Source organism: Stegastes partitus, unplaced genomic scaffold, assembly GCF_000690725.1.
Source record: "Stegastes partitus isolate 25-593 unplaced genomic scaffold, Stegastes_partitus-1.0.2 Scaffold523, whole genome shotgun sequence".
Classification (NCBI taxonomy): domain Eukaryota; kingdom Metazoa; phylum Chordata; class Actinopteri; family Pomacentridae; genus Stegastes; species Stegastes partitus.
Window position 1 is genome coordinate 89,953 of NW_007578254.1, and position 16,756 is coordinate 106,708.

At 40.6% G+C, this 16,756-nt stretch overlaps 1 protein-coding gene across 1 annotated transcript in view; it reads right to left on the bottom strand.

Annotated features, from left to right (window-relative positions):
* Nucleotides 1–16,534, bottom strand: part of rxfp1 (relaxin family peptide receptor 1) — a 73,357-nt gene extending 56,823 nt beyond the window's left edge. Inside the window, exons 1-2 of the mRNA XM_008287822.1 lie at nucleotides 16,458–16,534; nucleotides 11,140–11,277 (exon numbers count right to left, since the gene is read on the bottom strand). Of these exons, the coding sequence (XP_008286044.1) occupies nucleotides 11,140–11,277; nucleotides 16,458–16,500 (181 nt within the window). The 5' untranslated portion in view covers nucleotides 16,501–16,534. The remainder of the gene's footprint in view (nucleotides 1–11,139; nucleotides 11,278–16,457) is intronic.
* Nucleotides 16,535–16,756: the final 222 nt, after the last annotated feature.

Here is a 16,756-nt window from a genome sequence, read left to right on the forward strand (position 1 = left end):
AGACAGTAAATACCTTAATAAAAACCTTAATAACAATAAAAAGCAGACATCATAAAAGAGCAAGTCTGTAAAAATGGGTTTTAAGAAGAGATTCAAAAGAAGTCCGTCATTAGCTCCTCAGACGGGCCATTCTGAAAGCTGAGGGGCCCTGATGGCAAAAGCAACTTCAGATTTAAACCTGAACTTTGGAGCAGCCAGAAGGGCTCCACCAGAGGATCTAAGGTTGCAGGCTAGCTCATAAGAGGTCGACATATCTGCTGTGCAGCTTGGAGCAGGAAATGCTTCAGCAGTGATCGATAAAAGCTTCAAATCAATTATGAAACAAATAAGGAGTCACTGGAGAGAAATAAAGACCGGGGTAATACGAGGCCATCTGCTAAATCAAATAGGATGCAACTCTGCTGCATTGTGAAATCGCTGCAGGTGAGAAAATGCCTTGAGAGAGAGTTTCTGTTGTCAAGCCTGGAGAACGTGTAGGTGCATGAACGCCTGGGCTGAATGTGGGCGGCGCCTGCTGCACTGTCCTTGGCCTAAAGTACGTGTCATTGTGAAGTGTCTTTATGAACTTTTTCCAACTCTTCATGCTCAAGAAATTGCAGATAAGCTGAAAAGTTGTTTTTTTCCCCCCCTTCTCTGCGTATGTGTGCAGGCATAGTGTGAGCTCCACGGTGCCACGAAAAGGACAAACTGAGGTAAAACAGCAGGTTGTTGCATCAAGATGCTTTAAGAGCAGGAAATACTGCCAATATGTGGGAGATAGAAAGTTAGTTAATTAAAGTAACAATATCACATTACTATGCTTAGATATTACTTTTGATATTACTTCTAGTTCTGCAATGATATTTCAGTAGAAGTACAAAAAAGAGCAATGTGTTAAAAGTATGAGGTGCAAAAGTATGAGTTAGCGAGCAGGAGTTAGACTGAATAATACCATCATTACTACTAAGAAACAAGTGGTTGCATGAATTATTGTAAGTATTGTATTGTTGTAAGTTTGCTCCTTACTTCACATTCACACTCACACATAGCAGCCAGTAACCACTAAAGGTGCTGACGAGACACTTCAGCGTGCGGACAGGACGAACTGAACGACTCTCCTCCTCCTGAACAGCAGCATGAGCAGCAATTTACTGTTCACGCTGGTCGAAGTGGGAACAATTCGTACAAGTCTGAATGCTGCCGGGTGGTTCAGTCTAAATATGCATTTATTCCTACCTATTCTTATTCTTGAATCAAATCACTTGCTGTCCAACTTGGTTTAACTCCACCGTAAACAAAACTGAAACACAGCTGAAACAACGGGGTCATTCCACTTCAAATCATCACATTTTGTTTTAGAACAAGCTCTGCTCTGCCATCTCTGATTTGATGCGCTTTAAAGCATGAAATATGCACATTCATGAATATATTCATGAAATTTTAGCTTGATATATCAAATACTTTCCAAGATACGTATATATTTTTAAATTATCCGTCTCCCCGTCTTTCAGTGCATTTTCTCACACTTCAAAATTTGGAGCTGTGTTTAAACAACAATATCGCAATAACTTGAGCTTGAAATCTATAATGCTTGAAGGTAAATTCTTAGCTAGTTATCATAAAGACACAGGAAACATACATGTACTCACACTTTAACTTGTTTTAGAGTCTAGCCTGTGACGTTGTCTTTGAAACTCCAGAACTTCCAGCATTTTTGTTTGGTACAAGTTGTCAGACCTGTTTAGTTGAAAGTTTAACAAAAAAAAAAGTTTGTTTTTTTCCATTTTTTGTGATCAAGTTATCAGAGATTATTTAAAGCATTTGTCCAATACTGCATATTCTGAAGAAATGACATTACGAGGGATAACAGTGAAAATGTAAAACGTTTATATTTGATTAGTTCCTGAGATGTGGTCACTCAAACATAGCCTCAAAGTTCAATGTGTGAAAAATGCTGAAAAGTGGGTCGATGGGAAATTTGATAATATTTATATGTCTAGGACAGTTCTTGATATATCAGTTTAACATTTTACAGATAAAGTCCATAATTTATGATGAAAAAAATCCAGCCAATCAGAGATGGTCAAGCAGAATGACCTGGGATGAAATACCACAACTAGATGATTACCTGGTTAGCCAGTTCATGAAAATGCACCATAAATATTTCAGCATACAAGCAATTATTATTATATTATTCGAACGAGCAATTATAAGCAATTCTAAACTATTTCAGATGTTGTGCACCTCTAATCATGACGCCCGAATAGAAAGCCTCAGTTAGGGCGACTTGACAGAGCTGGAAAAATGTACCCCATTTAAATGGTTCATTTCAGCCATCATCAAGAGTTATCTATAACTTTTATTCAGTCTTTTTTTTTTTTTAAATAAAGGCCAGAAAAAGTAAAGGCTTACTTTGAACCTCAGCACTTTAGGCTATCTATCCAAGTACAAAGGGAATGGAAAAAAAAAACAACAGAAGTATGTAAATTTGAATAAAGGACCTCGCCTTGATACACATTAAAAAACAGGAAGCGAGTAAAATCAAGAGCTGAACAGGGGAGGACCAGAGTGAATCAATGGCCTGGACCACATATCAGCCTTCAGGGACCCAGCACAGGCCTCTAAGCCCAACATCACTCCAAACAGGCCGCTGAGGGTGCAAGGTGCCACAGACTGGTGATGTTTTCAGACTGCAGAGCCCGTCTCACAAGGCCAACCACCGCTTCCTGCCGGCCGCAGCCTCCACCAGAGGGCGAACCGAGGGGGATGAAAGGCCGAGGTCGCTGCGCGCTCATGTGCCTTTGAAAAATTGCACGGAAACCACAGCAGGAGTGATGGAGGGCGCAAGGGAGTCCATCATCACGACATGACAGGCTGTTCATGAGCCAAGGACGGAGCGGGCTGAGGTACCACTACCAAAGGGATCAATAAAGTTCTATCTAATCTAATCTAATCGTTGTTCATACAACTTAGGTGCTTTTATTGCAGCTGTATTGAATCTACAGAACATTCTATCAAACTATTTTCTCATTGCTGTTGATGAAGTGTCTGTCACTGTTATCTCGCCATCATTTTATCCCCTCGATGGGATTTTGTGATTTTTGCTGACTTACAACAGCGAGCGCGAGAGCTGTCGACCTAAAAGCGGCATCAGGACTTTGTTCCCTGCTGTTCCCTGTGAGCTTGCTCTGCTGGCCAGTAAACTGCACAGAGTTGGTAGAACAAGCCAGGGCACACATCACCAGCACTGACGGCCAGTGACATCCAAACAGGTGGATTTCAGATTCCTCCATGACAACAGCGAACAGGAGGACGATGCCAGTCTGAACGTCAGCCTCTGTGACTGCACCCATGGACACTTGGGCGTTGTCTGCTTCTCCCACCTGTGAGGAATTTTACTATTTTCAACAGGTGTTTAAAACTGAGAGAGGAAGTTTCCAACTCTGTGCTCTTTAAATCTTTGGAACTCCTCCAAAGTGGTACAAAACAAAAAAACAAAAGCTATTCAAACTATTTTCTGCCTTTAATGTGGAAAATAAACTCTGTGTTTTCAGTATCTGCTTGCTCAATCAGACACCAAAACGGAGTTTGATGGATTTGTCTTCCTGGCAGATGGAGCAAAATACTATTCAACAACTTGTTTTTAGGGCTGCAAAGTGGCGCATGTGGTTAGCACTGTTACCTCGCAGCAAGAAGGTTGCCGGTTCGCATCCCGGTGGGGGCACTGGAATCTTTCTGCGTGGAGTTTGCATCTTCTCCCCGTGCAGTGTGGGTTCTCTCCGGGTTCTCTGGCTTCCTCCCACACAGTCCAAAAACATGTTGAGGTTAATTGGTGATTCTAAATTGTCTGTAGGTGTGAATGTGAGTGTGCTTGGTTGTCTGTCTCTAAGTGTAGCCCTGTGACAGACTGGTGACCTGTCCAGGTGAACCTGCCTTCGCCCTAAGTCGGCTGGGATAGGCTCCAGCCCCCCCGCGACCCTAATGAGGATTAAGCGGTGTATAGATAATGGATGGAATTTGTTTTTATCTTTGGCTCAGTTTTGCCCCTTTGACAATTTCAGAAATTTGCTATTTAGCTGGACCTCCTCAAAATAGATTTATCCCTTTAAACTCGACACAAACTTGACACTGTTTGAAAAGAGGGTGATAGTAAAACTGCCCCAAGAAGATTTTGTCTTTGACCCTTAACCTCTGAGGGGCGCAATCTGCTTCAGCATGACATCTAAAAGGTCTGGAGTTGAGCTAAAGTGAATGGCCTCTTTGCATAACAGATATTAAAGGTACATTTGTTAATCATATTTAATTACATTAATTAATTAATATATATATATATATTTTTTAACAGCTTTAACTGCTTTTTTTTTTTTTCCAGACAGCTTATCTTTATGTTACAGATGTCTCAGTTTTGCTAAATGACACATAACAACAGTAAAGTCACATAAAAAAGTCATTCATTTACATGCTAACGGTAAAAAAGAAGTCTAAAACTGTATGTATAATAATAGTATTAGAAATAAATATAATAATAATAATGTCCTGATCAAAAATCTGTATTTCTAAAAATGGTAATTAACTGTTGCCGCGGCTACAACATAATAGACACACTTGGTCAGGATCGTTGCTTCTTGGTTCCTCCATTATTGTGCACAAAAGAAATCCCTGTACAGGAGATCTGCAGAGTGAGGTCTGAAGCTTGCTAACAAAGTGCCAAGTCCTATGTAGACAGGATAATCCTAACAAGCATGAAGGAGTGCGCATGTGACTGGAGATATCTGTCTGAAATGAACAAAGACCACTATTAGATCCTAGAAAAGGGAGGAAAAGGAGAAGAAAGTCGAGGTACAAAACATCCTGCAGCTGCCAGTTATCAGAGATACCTTACTGCCAAGCAAGGAAGGAGAAGGCCACAGCGCCGTCACTGTTGGGAAGCTTGTGGCCAAAGAATGACCTCTTGAGCTAAAACACTGGGTTACACATGGACACTATAGGCCAGGGGTGTCCAATCCTGGTCCTCGAGGGCCACAATCCTGCATGTTTTAGATGTTTCCCTCTTCCAACACACCTGATTCAAATGATCAGCTCATCATCAAGCTCTGCAGAAGCCTGATAACGATCATTTGAATCAGGTGTATTGGAAGATAGAAACATCCAAAACATGCAGGACTGTGGCCCTCGAGGACCAGGATTGGACACCCCTGCGATAGGCATATGTAGAAGTTCTTGCAAACCAAGTTACTTATCAGGTTTTATCAAGACAATACATTCCCATTAACATTCTCTTATGTTTTATCATAAAATTACACAATTTTTTACTGTATTTCAGTTGGTAAAACTGTCACTATTTTACAGATATTTGTTGTTATTTAAAAAGAAAACAAAAGATATTTATTAAGGATTTTAAAATGGTAAATATTTTTTTTACTGCTATTTTACAGATTTTCCCTGTTTTGTTAAATTACAGATACTATCTTATAAAATCAGACAGAAAGTATGAAACTAGGCCAAAACTGTAAATAATGTCCACATCCAAAAACATGTCTTTTAAAAATTATTATTATTCGTCTTTCTCAATATGTGACTGTAAAATCACACCATTGTAATGTACTTAATTCTGCCCAAAATATTAATATTTTACAGATATTTGCTATTATTTTTGCAGTTTTTTGTTTTGGATGTTTGGACAATTTTTTGTGTTTTGTGTTTTTTTGGTTTTTGGACCTTTGCTGCCAGATTTGCACTTTTTTTAAATGTTGTTTTGTTTTGTTTTCTAAGGGTACCTTTACCTCAGATATAAACCAAGATTTCATTTTAATATATTTAATATCAGATTAACATTTACAGAAGTTGCACAACACTAACAGGCCTGTTGAATAACCACACTTTTCGGCTGTTGAAAAAATTAAAAGTCTGCAATGAAATGAAAAAGGGGAAATATGACTCAGACACTCTGAGGTGCTGCGTGATAAAGGACATGTTCTGTACATGTGAGGCAGCTCTTCAGCTGAAGGACCTTATTCATATAGTTACAAGAAAGTGAACTTTAGAGTTCAGTTGAATCTCATTAAAAAGTGTGAATTTGAAGTGTTTAATGAACGTGGCTTTAAAACTGCTACAAGCTACACCTTTTGTAATAGCAACGCATTAAATGCCAAAGTAAAAACAATGTTAAAAGGCCACTCACGTAGAATTACCAACCGATTCTGCAGCTCCTCCGGCTTTACGGAGCTTCTAAGTGAGTTTTATTTCATTGTTTAGCTGCTCAGCCCACAGCTATACTGGTTTAGTCACTTTCCTTTTAGCACTGTTTTGATCCCTGATAACCTCCACGAGAAATATCTGGCTCTTCAGAAAAACACTTGCTTCTTGATGTTCTTTTGTTAGTCGCTAGCTCGTCTCCCATTTGACATTACAAAAGCTAAAATCAGCCAGAAATGACAACGGTGAAGGTAGTGAGAGTGGATCAAAACGATGGTGAAGACACAGAGTTGGGAATTTGGTTGGATCTTATTGTTTTTTACTACACTAGCCCTTTTCCAAGACAGATCCTTTTTCTTTTTTTTCTTTTTTTTCAATTGAATCATGGATGAGTATGATGTGATGGATTAGTGCAGCCAGTCGGGGTCATCAGGAGGTCAGAGACAATCGCTTATGTAAAACGTAGCTCTACATGAGGACGCTGCCGGGCTGTCACACAGATTTGTCTGTTTCATTCACAAGTCTCACCAGCTCCAAAGCCCTGCTTTGCTTCTAATCAGCTGCAGCCATTGTGTTTAAATCTCTCGTCAGCCACAGTAAAAACTTTAGCAGTATTAAGATTCACACAGCATGTTGTTCCATTACTGGTTGACAAAAAAAATACATGAAGGATTACCGTTTGTAACTCTCTGCACGAGAGAGTCTCTTATTCTGCCAATGGAGCTATTAACTGTCCATCAATGCAAAAATCAATGTGCATTGTTTGATAATGGAATATTAGGTCCACCTCTGCAGTTTCATACAATCTATTACAACAGCCCTGCAACAAACTGCACCGTTGTTAATGAATTTGGAGCATGTTTCTGCTCCTGTTACGTTTCTACTCTCTGTCTGCTAATTTTTCACGGCAATACACAGAGCTGCATCTCTGAAGTAAAGAGCACTTACACAAACCTTCTGCGCAGAATGCTCGTGAAAGAAAAAAAACAAAAAAACTAAACAGATATATTTTCTTGAAAACAGCAAACAAGAGGACAATGTCAGAGCGAGGACAACAAAATGACAATTCACTGTGAAAATCAAGCTGTTTAACTGCACCGAGGAAAAGCTGTGTTTGTTCGTCTAAACTCTTCACCACATGCACACCGTCGATCACGGAGGCGTGGGGTGGGACGGGTGTTTTGTACCTCTCCCACCTGTGAGGAAGGCTGCGGTTGTTTATGACTAAGAGAGGAAGTTTCCGATTTCTGTGCCATTTAAATGTTTGGAACGCCTCCAAAACCTTGAGAACCAATTTCCCTTTATTGACAGAGTGATGCTCTCTGCACTTTAAAAACCTGCCTGCTGTGTTAAACGCCCAAATGGAGCTCGATGGGTCTGTTTGCCTGGAAGATGGAGCAGAGAACTATTCACCAACCTGTTTGCCTGTTTAATTTCAGGCTCAGTTGCAACTTTAACAATTTCTTTGATTATTTGTTTTACAACAATTTAAAAAAACAACAAGCTGAAATCAAGGGCTGCAGGGTGGTGCAGTTGGTAGAAGGTTGCTGGTTCGCATCCCGGTGGGGGCACCGGAATCTTTCTGCGTGGAGTTTCCATGTTCTCCCCATACAGCGTGGGTTCTCTCCGGGTTCTCCGGCTTCCTCCCACACAGTCCAAAAACATGTTGAGGTTAATTGGTGATTCTAAATTGTCCGTAGGTGTGAATGTGAGTGTGCTTGGTTGTCTGTCTCTAAGTGTAGCCCTGTGATAGACTGGTGACCTGTCCAGGTGAACCTGCCTTCACCCTCAGTCAGCTGGGATAGACTCCAGCCCCCCCGCGACCCTAGTGAGGATTAAGCGGTGTATAGATAATGGATGGATGGATGAAATCAAGATGTACAACATTTTTCCAAGCGTGCACAAGTGCTTGGAAAAAAATAGTGACTTCTTTACTGTGGCTTTGCAGTTTTCTAAGCTCAGATTTATTTAGAATTTTGTGATTGCAGACAGTGTATTTTCAGCACATTTCTAGATGAGACATGTACAGGAAAATAAAGTGAAACATGAAATGATGTCTATGAAATATACTCATTCTATGCTTAGCTTCAGTTAAGTTGTCTAACAGCAGAGCACATCACAGGTGGTTAGTTCAAGGACTGTCAAGAAGCTCAAAATTTGATCATTCTGTGTGTTTTTAAAGTTTCTGGCTCTAATAAACGGTGTCATTTTGGAGGTAAATTAAAGATAACATACATTTCAATCCCACCGGCTGGTTTTTGGGTTTCAAAGGGTTAAGCTACACATACTATAGTTACTAGTGTTTTCTGCTTTTAATTCCACATGTAAATCATAACATGGTAACTTGCAGCAGACGCTATCAGTTCCTTCACATGTTGTTGGAATGAAAGTCAAAAGGTGAATTCCTAAGATGAATTAATTCAAACTCACCTTTGAAAAGATTCAATATATGGAACAGAATCAGCCGCCGGTTGTGTGCTGCAACCAGCCCGGCTGGTGTTTAGGCTTCCTGCCCAGCATGAGCAGTGCTGCAGGCAGGCAAGATACAAACACCGCAGCAGCATACTGACCAGTAGGGAATATTATTAATATTTATGCTCTACTTGCCCACTGCTGCTTGGGACATCCAACTGCTATGCTGTGGTGATGTTCAGGGTGGAGTATGTAATTGGACAGTACTGCTGAAACCAAGAATGAGTGTGTGTGTATGTGTGTGTGTGTGTGTGTGTGTGTGTGTGTGTGTGTGTGTGTGTGTGTCAACGAGGAGTTTGATTTGGAGAGAAGTTTGAAAAAGAACAAGAAAAAAGGAGGACAAGTTTCAGCAATCTAACAAGTCTGTGCTGGCACTCACTGTAGTATTATATCTGTCATGGCGTACTGCTTAATATAGCAGTGAACAAAATGTCATCTATTATCATCTGACAGCTGTTTTATAAGCTGCACCTGTTTCAGTGCAGGAGTCCTGATTGATGATCGTGTCACCAGGATAAATTCAGTCAATCAGTCATGCACAAGCCTTTTTTGTTTTTTCCCCAAATTTGAGCTTTGGATCAGAAGCAAAGGAAGCTCCAGCAATAAATTACATTATTGTGAAGTGCTGCCTTTTACATTTGGGATTATTTAATTTTGTTGTCCTTCTTGACACAATATCCCTTTGAGTCTTGGAGCGTACATAATGACATTGTTAGAGATCCTTCACAAGTTCAATTTCTATTTATGCTGAATAATTCATTACAACAATTCAACAGGTCTTCAGAGGTCCAACTAGAAAGAATCAAATGAGTAACCCACAAAAGTCCTGTGAAAAAAAAACTAAAAAAAAAGGCTGAGTAGGAAATTAATGGTTGAAATTAATAGAATAGAGAAATGACGATAAGGCCTGTTTTTTACAGTGTTTACTGACAGTACCTGACGTTTTTAACAGCTTTTAGAACAACTCATCAGCTCACAGAAAAGTCTTGGGGCAGATGGGTTAAATATTTAATGACAAGATCCACATTGTGTATAAAATACTAAGGATTCTGGAGGTATGAATGCATATCTCAGTCAGTGAGTTGTACGCAGAAATTCCATCCATCCATCCATCATCTATAGCTACACCGTTTAACCCTCACTAGGGTCGTGGGGGGCTGGAGTCTATCCCAGCTGACTCAGGGTGAAGGCAGGTTCACCTGGACAGGTCACCAGTGTATCACAGGGCTACACTTAGAGACAGACAACCAAGCACACTCACATTCACACCTACAGACAATTTAGAATCACCAGTTAACCTCAACATGTTTTTGGACTGCGTGGGAGGAAGCTGGAGAACCCGGAGAGAACCCACGCTGCACGGGGAGAACATCAAAACTCCATGCAGAAAGATCCATGGTATCCTAACTGGGGATCTTCTAGCTGCGAGGCGATGGTGCTACCCACCAACCACCTTGCAGCCCCACGCAGAAACACAAATGTACATAATACCCTGAAAAAAAAAGGATCATGCAGTTTGCTTCTATCACTGAGCTTTTTTAAAAAAATATATTTGATCTTATCATTTGTCTGTTGGCTTGTGTTGTCCTGCACCCCACCAGTATCCTGACACCCAGCAGTTTGAATTTTAATGCCTGTGCCAGCAGCCATCACTGAGCCTTCCCCTACAGGCCAAGGTCAAGTCCAGTTCAGGGAGCCCCTCAAGTGGAGGGCTCTGGAACCGCGCAGGACTCCGAGATATACCACACAGGCAAACGTGATGTAACTAAAGAGCAGTGAGAACGCGGTACAAGGAGTGCCTTGTGTGATATCTGTATCCGTGAGGGTTGGTGTCTACATGCATGCAGCAAGAAGGCATCCATGCGTCTCCATTTCATTTCAATTTATTCCTAAAATGCACGAAGGCACACTCTCACCTTCAAACCTATAGTCATCACAAGACCGATGACTGTCCTTATCGACGCATCAAAGCCAAGATTCAAAAAACTTTGCGTATTGTAGATTCACACCTAAAACTGTGCGTGTGCAAAAAGCAAGATTTTCTGCTTTGTTGTTTCCATTTAGACAGTTTGCCATAAATTGCTGTTTATATGTTTGTATGTCAATGCCTTCGCCCACTCAGCCGAATATCAAACCTGTCAGGGACATGAATGACACAGAAGCAGTGCACTCTCACCGCGTTTCCATCGCCGAAATTCTCCAACAGCATAACAACAGTTGCCATGCACAACCAACACCCATCGCTTCTGTATTTATAGCACACATACCAGCAGTTTATCACATCAACCAACAAACCACCACTGTGGCGAAATCTCAATATTAAAGATCAGAAGGATGATCATTTCGTTTTTAATTTATGCATAACACAGTCAGTGTAGGCTTAAAGCTGCGTTATCTAATGGCCCAGCAGTGTCGGTTGAAGTGCAGATGTAGGCAAGAGATCATCGGTATATGGTCTAATTAACATTTGTTCAAGCTGAAACAGTGACTCACCGCAGTTCTCCTCATCCGCTTGATTTCCACAGTCGTCAATGCCGTTGCAGTGCAGGAGCTGAGGGAGGCAAACGGTCAGGTTGCCACAGGGGAAATATCCAAGGGGGCATGTCGCCTTCTCCTCTGTGACGTTGAGAGCTGTAAACAAAGCCGAAAATCTAAGAATACGACCGAGTGGAACATTTCATTCAGAAGCACAGCCAGAATCGCTTTAGAGAAATGTGATGTCTATCAGTGCTCCAAGGAGCTGCTCTTTGTGGAATCAAGGTGAGTTGATGAGTTTTGTTAATACGATTACTGCTGCACTGTGCCTCAGAGTCTAAATCACGCAGAGACACTTGACAAACTGCACAGAATGATGAATGTGTTCTGGTATCAAATCAAATCAACAATCAAATCAAGTTTATTGTCATTTTGCTGTACATACACAGCAGTACAGGCAAGAGGAGAGAGCGTTTCTTCAGGATTATTCAACCAGCAAGTTTGGCAGAATGCACGTCGAGAATAAGACGCTAAATGTATGTGTGTAAGGTCTCATTTATCAAAAAAAATGTCGATTTGTGTCAATTGCCACCTTGTTCTGCCTTGTATTTATATATTTATGACATGATGCCCTAGTCAAAAACAGTTCTGAACATGTTAACATCAAAATCATTTGCTTGATCTTGTCTAAAAACACATTTTCTCAATTGCACATCCTGAACTTGGGGCATCATAGATTCAATCCTATAAAAAACTCAGAATTTCACTAAACCAACAGCAAAACCTTGTACCTTGTTTTCTTGCCTGCATTTAGTTTAGGTTTTTTTTGTTTGTTTTTTAAGAATAATAAATAAAATACCACCGATGTAACACCAGGTTGACATATGTGTAGCACCAACACAACAGTCATTTATGTATTTATTTAGTGCTCCAGATTGACCGAAAACCTGTCAAATGTAACTGCACTTTGGTTGCACTGATGTACTGGACATTCAGTAGGTTTGTCTCTGTCTGTGTGTGTGTGTGTAGTACTATTATTTTCCCTCGTCCACATTCTGCATTACATCACAAATCATCTGAGAAGATGCTCCGCTAGACCTGAATGCTGTGCCCTGTGCTTTGACTCACAGGCTGGGACGGCTGAGGTGATGCAGTTTGATGTTTTAACCTCAGTATGTGAAACGCTGATGACGACAGCTGCTTTTATATTAGTGACTGTTGTCCAGGCTGAGTTAGCAGAGGTTTGTTTTGTACTTGCTGCCTTATTAGAGATAACAGTTATAAGTGTGCCGTTTACTTTTATTTGCAAACTTGCTGTATTCTGGTTTCTGCTGCTCCCACACAATATGATCACATCAATCATCATTTGATATACAAGCTGCAAACAATGTTGATGCCACCACCATGCCTGAGGAAATTATGGAGCAATAAGGTCCCTTGGCTTTGAGGAAGGGTCAGCAGATTGTTTCACTTGGGATGAGTAGGCAGTGAGTATAAATGCACTGTTGCATAGTCAGTAATAAGCTCTGCTGCTACCTGCACACACACTGTAGGCACATTCTCTGCCCTTTTGTACTACTCTCTTGTGGGAGTTATTACACTGTGGGATTTTTTTTTCTTTCTCAAATCATTTGTTATTGTCTAAACAAATGGAGATCACCTCCCAAAGATCAGCTCCACAGCAGCACAACCCAGAAGCCCGACCTGTAAAGAGCTGAAAGGAGAGAGATGACAGGGAACGAGGAAAGACTGATTAAAGCCAAATTGGACTTAACATACAAATTTCCCTTTTTTTATTTCAGATGTAAAGTCTATGCATACACAACCATCCTTGGACACCCGGCTGAATAAATAACAACATTAAACAACAACCGTGACTGCTTTCTTATGCATGGCTGATCTTGCTCGGTGTTAATCATGTTATACCTCCACAATTAGCTTTTAAAATGCTGTCTCCTGGGACATGGGCCACAGTTCCTCAAGGTGATTGCACTCTATTGTTTAACATGGAGACATGATGAGTAACCTACAGTGTATTACTGTGGGCCAACTGGCTGCACTTTAATTGTTTTAAATAAAGTAAACTGGTTTTAATACTCCTTCACTGCTTCCAAAAGCCAGTGCTTTTGAAAACAGACATTTAATCTATTGATCATAATTAAAAGCCACTGTTGCTTCAAATTTTTTGCGTGAACACTCTCGTGGTTTCGTGGTCTAAATTCAAAACAAGCAGTGTGGCATTGGTGGGTCATTAACGTCACAGACTTTAGATTTAAAATAAAAGAGAAAATATTGCTGTTAAGTCCAGTTTAGTCAATCTTTCCTCAGCTCCTTGTGTCAGTTGTCTTTTCTCCCTTTTCAACTCATATCACTTTTTACTCTGATGTGCAAATTTATCATCACTAAAAGTGTAAGAGATGGGCTCCTTTGTTGTGTTGTTGTGCTGATGCTGTGACACACCATGATCTCTTGGAGACGATCTCCATTTGTTCAGACAATAACTTCAGTACAGTAGGGAGTACTGGAAACAGCAACTTTGAACCACTAGTGATAGCCCTGATTAAATGCCATTTTGACATGATCATCATTGGCTAATGATTGGCTCGGCATTGGCCAGCTCACAAATGTGTCTGCAGACATGAGATAGCATATTTAGTATTCATTAAACGTAATTTTTGTGTCAATAGCTGAGTTAACAAGTATGAGAAAAGATAAATCCATACACAGAAGGCCAGCAGGACGATAAACAATATGCTTATTGCAACGTCAAACGTCAATACCAGGCCACAAGAGCTCATATAGACTGTTGTTATATTCATAACATCATACCGTCAATATATATCTGTCTGCAAAACAGTTTTTCTAGTTTAAAAACAGTTTTCAATTTTTTTATGAGGGCAAAGAATAGAAAAACTAACAGTCCTATATGAACACATATTCTTTAAAATGAGAGTTTACGACTGCTGAACGACATTCAGGGAAACAGAAAATCACTACTCGAAATAGAAAAAGTAGAAAGGAGATTATACACTATAAATGAAACATATTGCACCATTTACCGTTTTGTCACAAAGCACAAAGTAGTTTGCTTATTTGCAGCTCAGACTGTTTGCTCAGGTGTGACTTTTTGCGAAGTAATGAGGTTCAGTAAAAGCACAAGAGATCGTTATCCATTATCGCTTCAGACGTGAATCACATTTGCAGTTGCAAGGTTGCAGTTAAGTGCTAGACTGAACTTCCCAAACAAATGAATCACGGCTTGGCAACTCTGTCACCAAACCAGATGGGAGGAAGATGTGTTAGAAAAACAAAGGCCAGATAGATTTTTATTCCCTTGAAGTTCAACTCGCAGATTCTTGGAAATTCTCTCTGCAGATGATAATTCTACTGCAACACAAAACAACAAGTTTTATACTCATTACCAGTCGATCAGAGAAGATTAAGTCCATCTGAGACAGTGACAGTGAAGTTTTCAGATGAACTGCTGTTCAAAGTTTGCACTTCTTTGACCATCAAAGCTTCAGTCTCTTCTATATCTGTATTTATAATCTACAAATCATCACGGAAAGACAACCCATACAAACTTTCCTGACCTACACTGGACTGAAGTTCAACTATAAAAATCCAGCATTGTGACACAACTGGATTTCTGTCTTGCTTGGATTTTGACACATGGTTGATAAAAACGCCCAACTGGCAGGACAGAGGTTCAGTCTGTGATCTTTTTGCTTTGGTGAAGAAAAGGAAAACACAAGAGAAATCACATTAAATAGGCTTAATCTCTCTCTCAATGACTGCCTCCGTCACGTGCCAATATGCTGAGGTCTAACAACAGCTAATGCAGACAGTGAAAGGCATTGTGCCAAAAACAAACAAGAAATGTGACCCTTATTGTTGCACCGTGTTTGGGCTGGGTGAGTGTGAATCGGGGTTTGGCTGGATCTTTGGCGCACTGGTTTGTGAGCTTCAGGCTCCAGCCGGGAGTGGAGCTGGAGTCTTTGGTAGAGCAGTCAGAGAGGAGGATGCTGAGGAAACCACTCAGTGTTACGGACACTGCCTCGTATCCTCTGCACACGACACTTGTCTGTGCTATATTTGATTATCATCTGCAATATTGTTTTATTACTTCACTTTTTTCCATTCCAGTTTTTCTTTACATTTATTTTTACCGATGTATCACACATGTATCTCACTTCTATTCTGTTAGGGATTGCATTTCTCCTTGTTCTTGTATATTTTTTCTGAGCAACAATCCTTAGAAGATTTTCCTTCGGGATTAATAGAGTTCGAGTTCATCTCATTGGTTAGACTGTGACAGCAGAGAAACTAGACTCTGTAGGGGTTGCATCCTCCTGCAACAGATCCATTTTTCACAAGGCGGCACACAGCAGGGCCAGTTGTGATTTTGCATAGCCTTTTTTTGTCCTCAGATCTTGCTTGCACAGTTCTAGCCAGAATGCAATCAAAGAAAACCGATTCCTACCTTGACGGTCTTACCGGGTCACAAGTGCATGAGCAGTATGCATGTGTTGACAACAGCCGCCCCCATTAAACAGAAAATACTGAAGTTTGAGAATATTCCTTTGAACTAAAGTAATTAACAGCCAAACTGAAAAATCTATCCAGGATGTCTAAAGTACACGTCAGATTCAGGTGCTCCAGGACATTTCTCTGTCCATTGTAACTCTATTTATGCAGTGGTTCTGCTTTAAATTTAAATGAAATCAGTGTTTGAAAACCTTTCATTGGGTATGACGCAGAACTTTTACTCTGCACTCATCTCTTAATGCAGGATGACACACAAAGGCCGGACAGTGACTGAAAACAGCTCTCACATTTTCTGTCAGAGCACTGATTGATGCTGCACTGCACTGCTCATGCAAACAATCTTAAAAATACTTCAAATGAAGAATACCAGGGATCCATTCCTGACATAATCAAAGTAACATCACTACTGGGCAAATTCACACAACATGCATACGAAACAACAAACATCTTCAGCTCTGCATGCACAACATTGTGATATATCACAACACATTAACTGAGCATCAACTGAAGTGCCTCCTCCTGATTACAATCACCTCCTCATCCAGATGATGGGCACTTATGAGCAAAGAAATCCTCACTTGTGTAAAACCAAATATACTGCAAGAGTTACAGGACCAAACAATGTCAAATTGCCTTCCTCTTTTTCTCCTCTGTCACTGGTCACACATTAGAAATATCGATTCAAACCTCAAGGCAGCTTCTTTAAAAAGCAGCAGTTTTAAAACTGTAGTGAATTCAGAGGCAACGACTGAACTACAACGAATTTGGTGAGGAGTTGGTGAACTTACCCGACACTCCATAAGCGAATATCACAATCACATAAACTTGCATGTTGCCTCTTGAAGTTTGAGCAAAAACAAATGAAGAAAAACACACGCGGACGGAAGAAGGACGAAATTCTCGCCCGCGTCTCCAAAGCTGGGAATCTGTGCGTAAAAATATCTCCAAAAAAAGTTGCTCCTTGTGCTGCTGCTGTGCGATAAACACGTGGTGCCTGCAGAGAGGACTGGCTGTAGGAGAACCTGTGGACGCTTCGCCAGGTCGACTCGGTCTGCAGGCAGCTCCACAGAGAGCGAGAGAGGAGAGA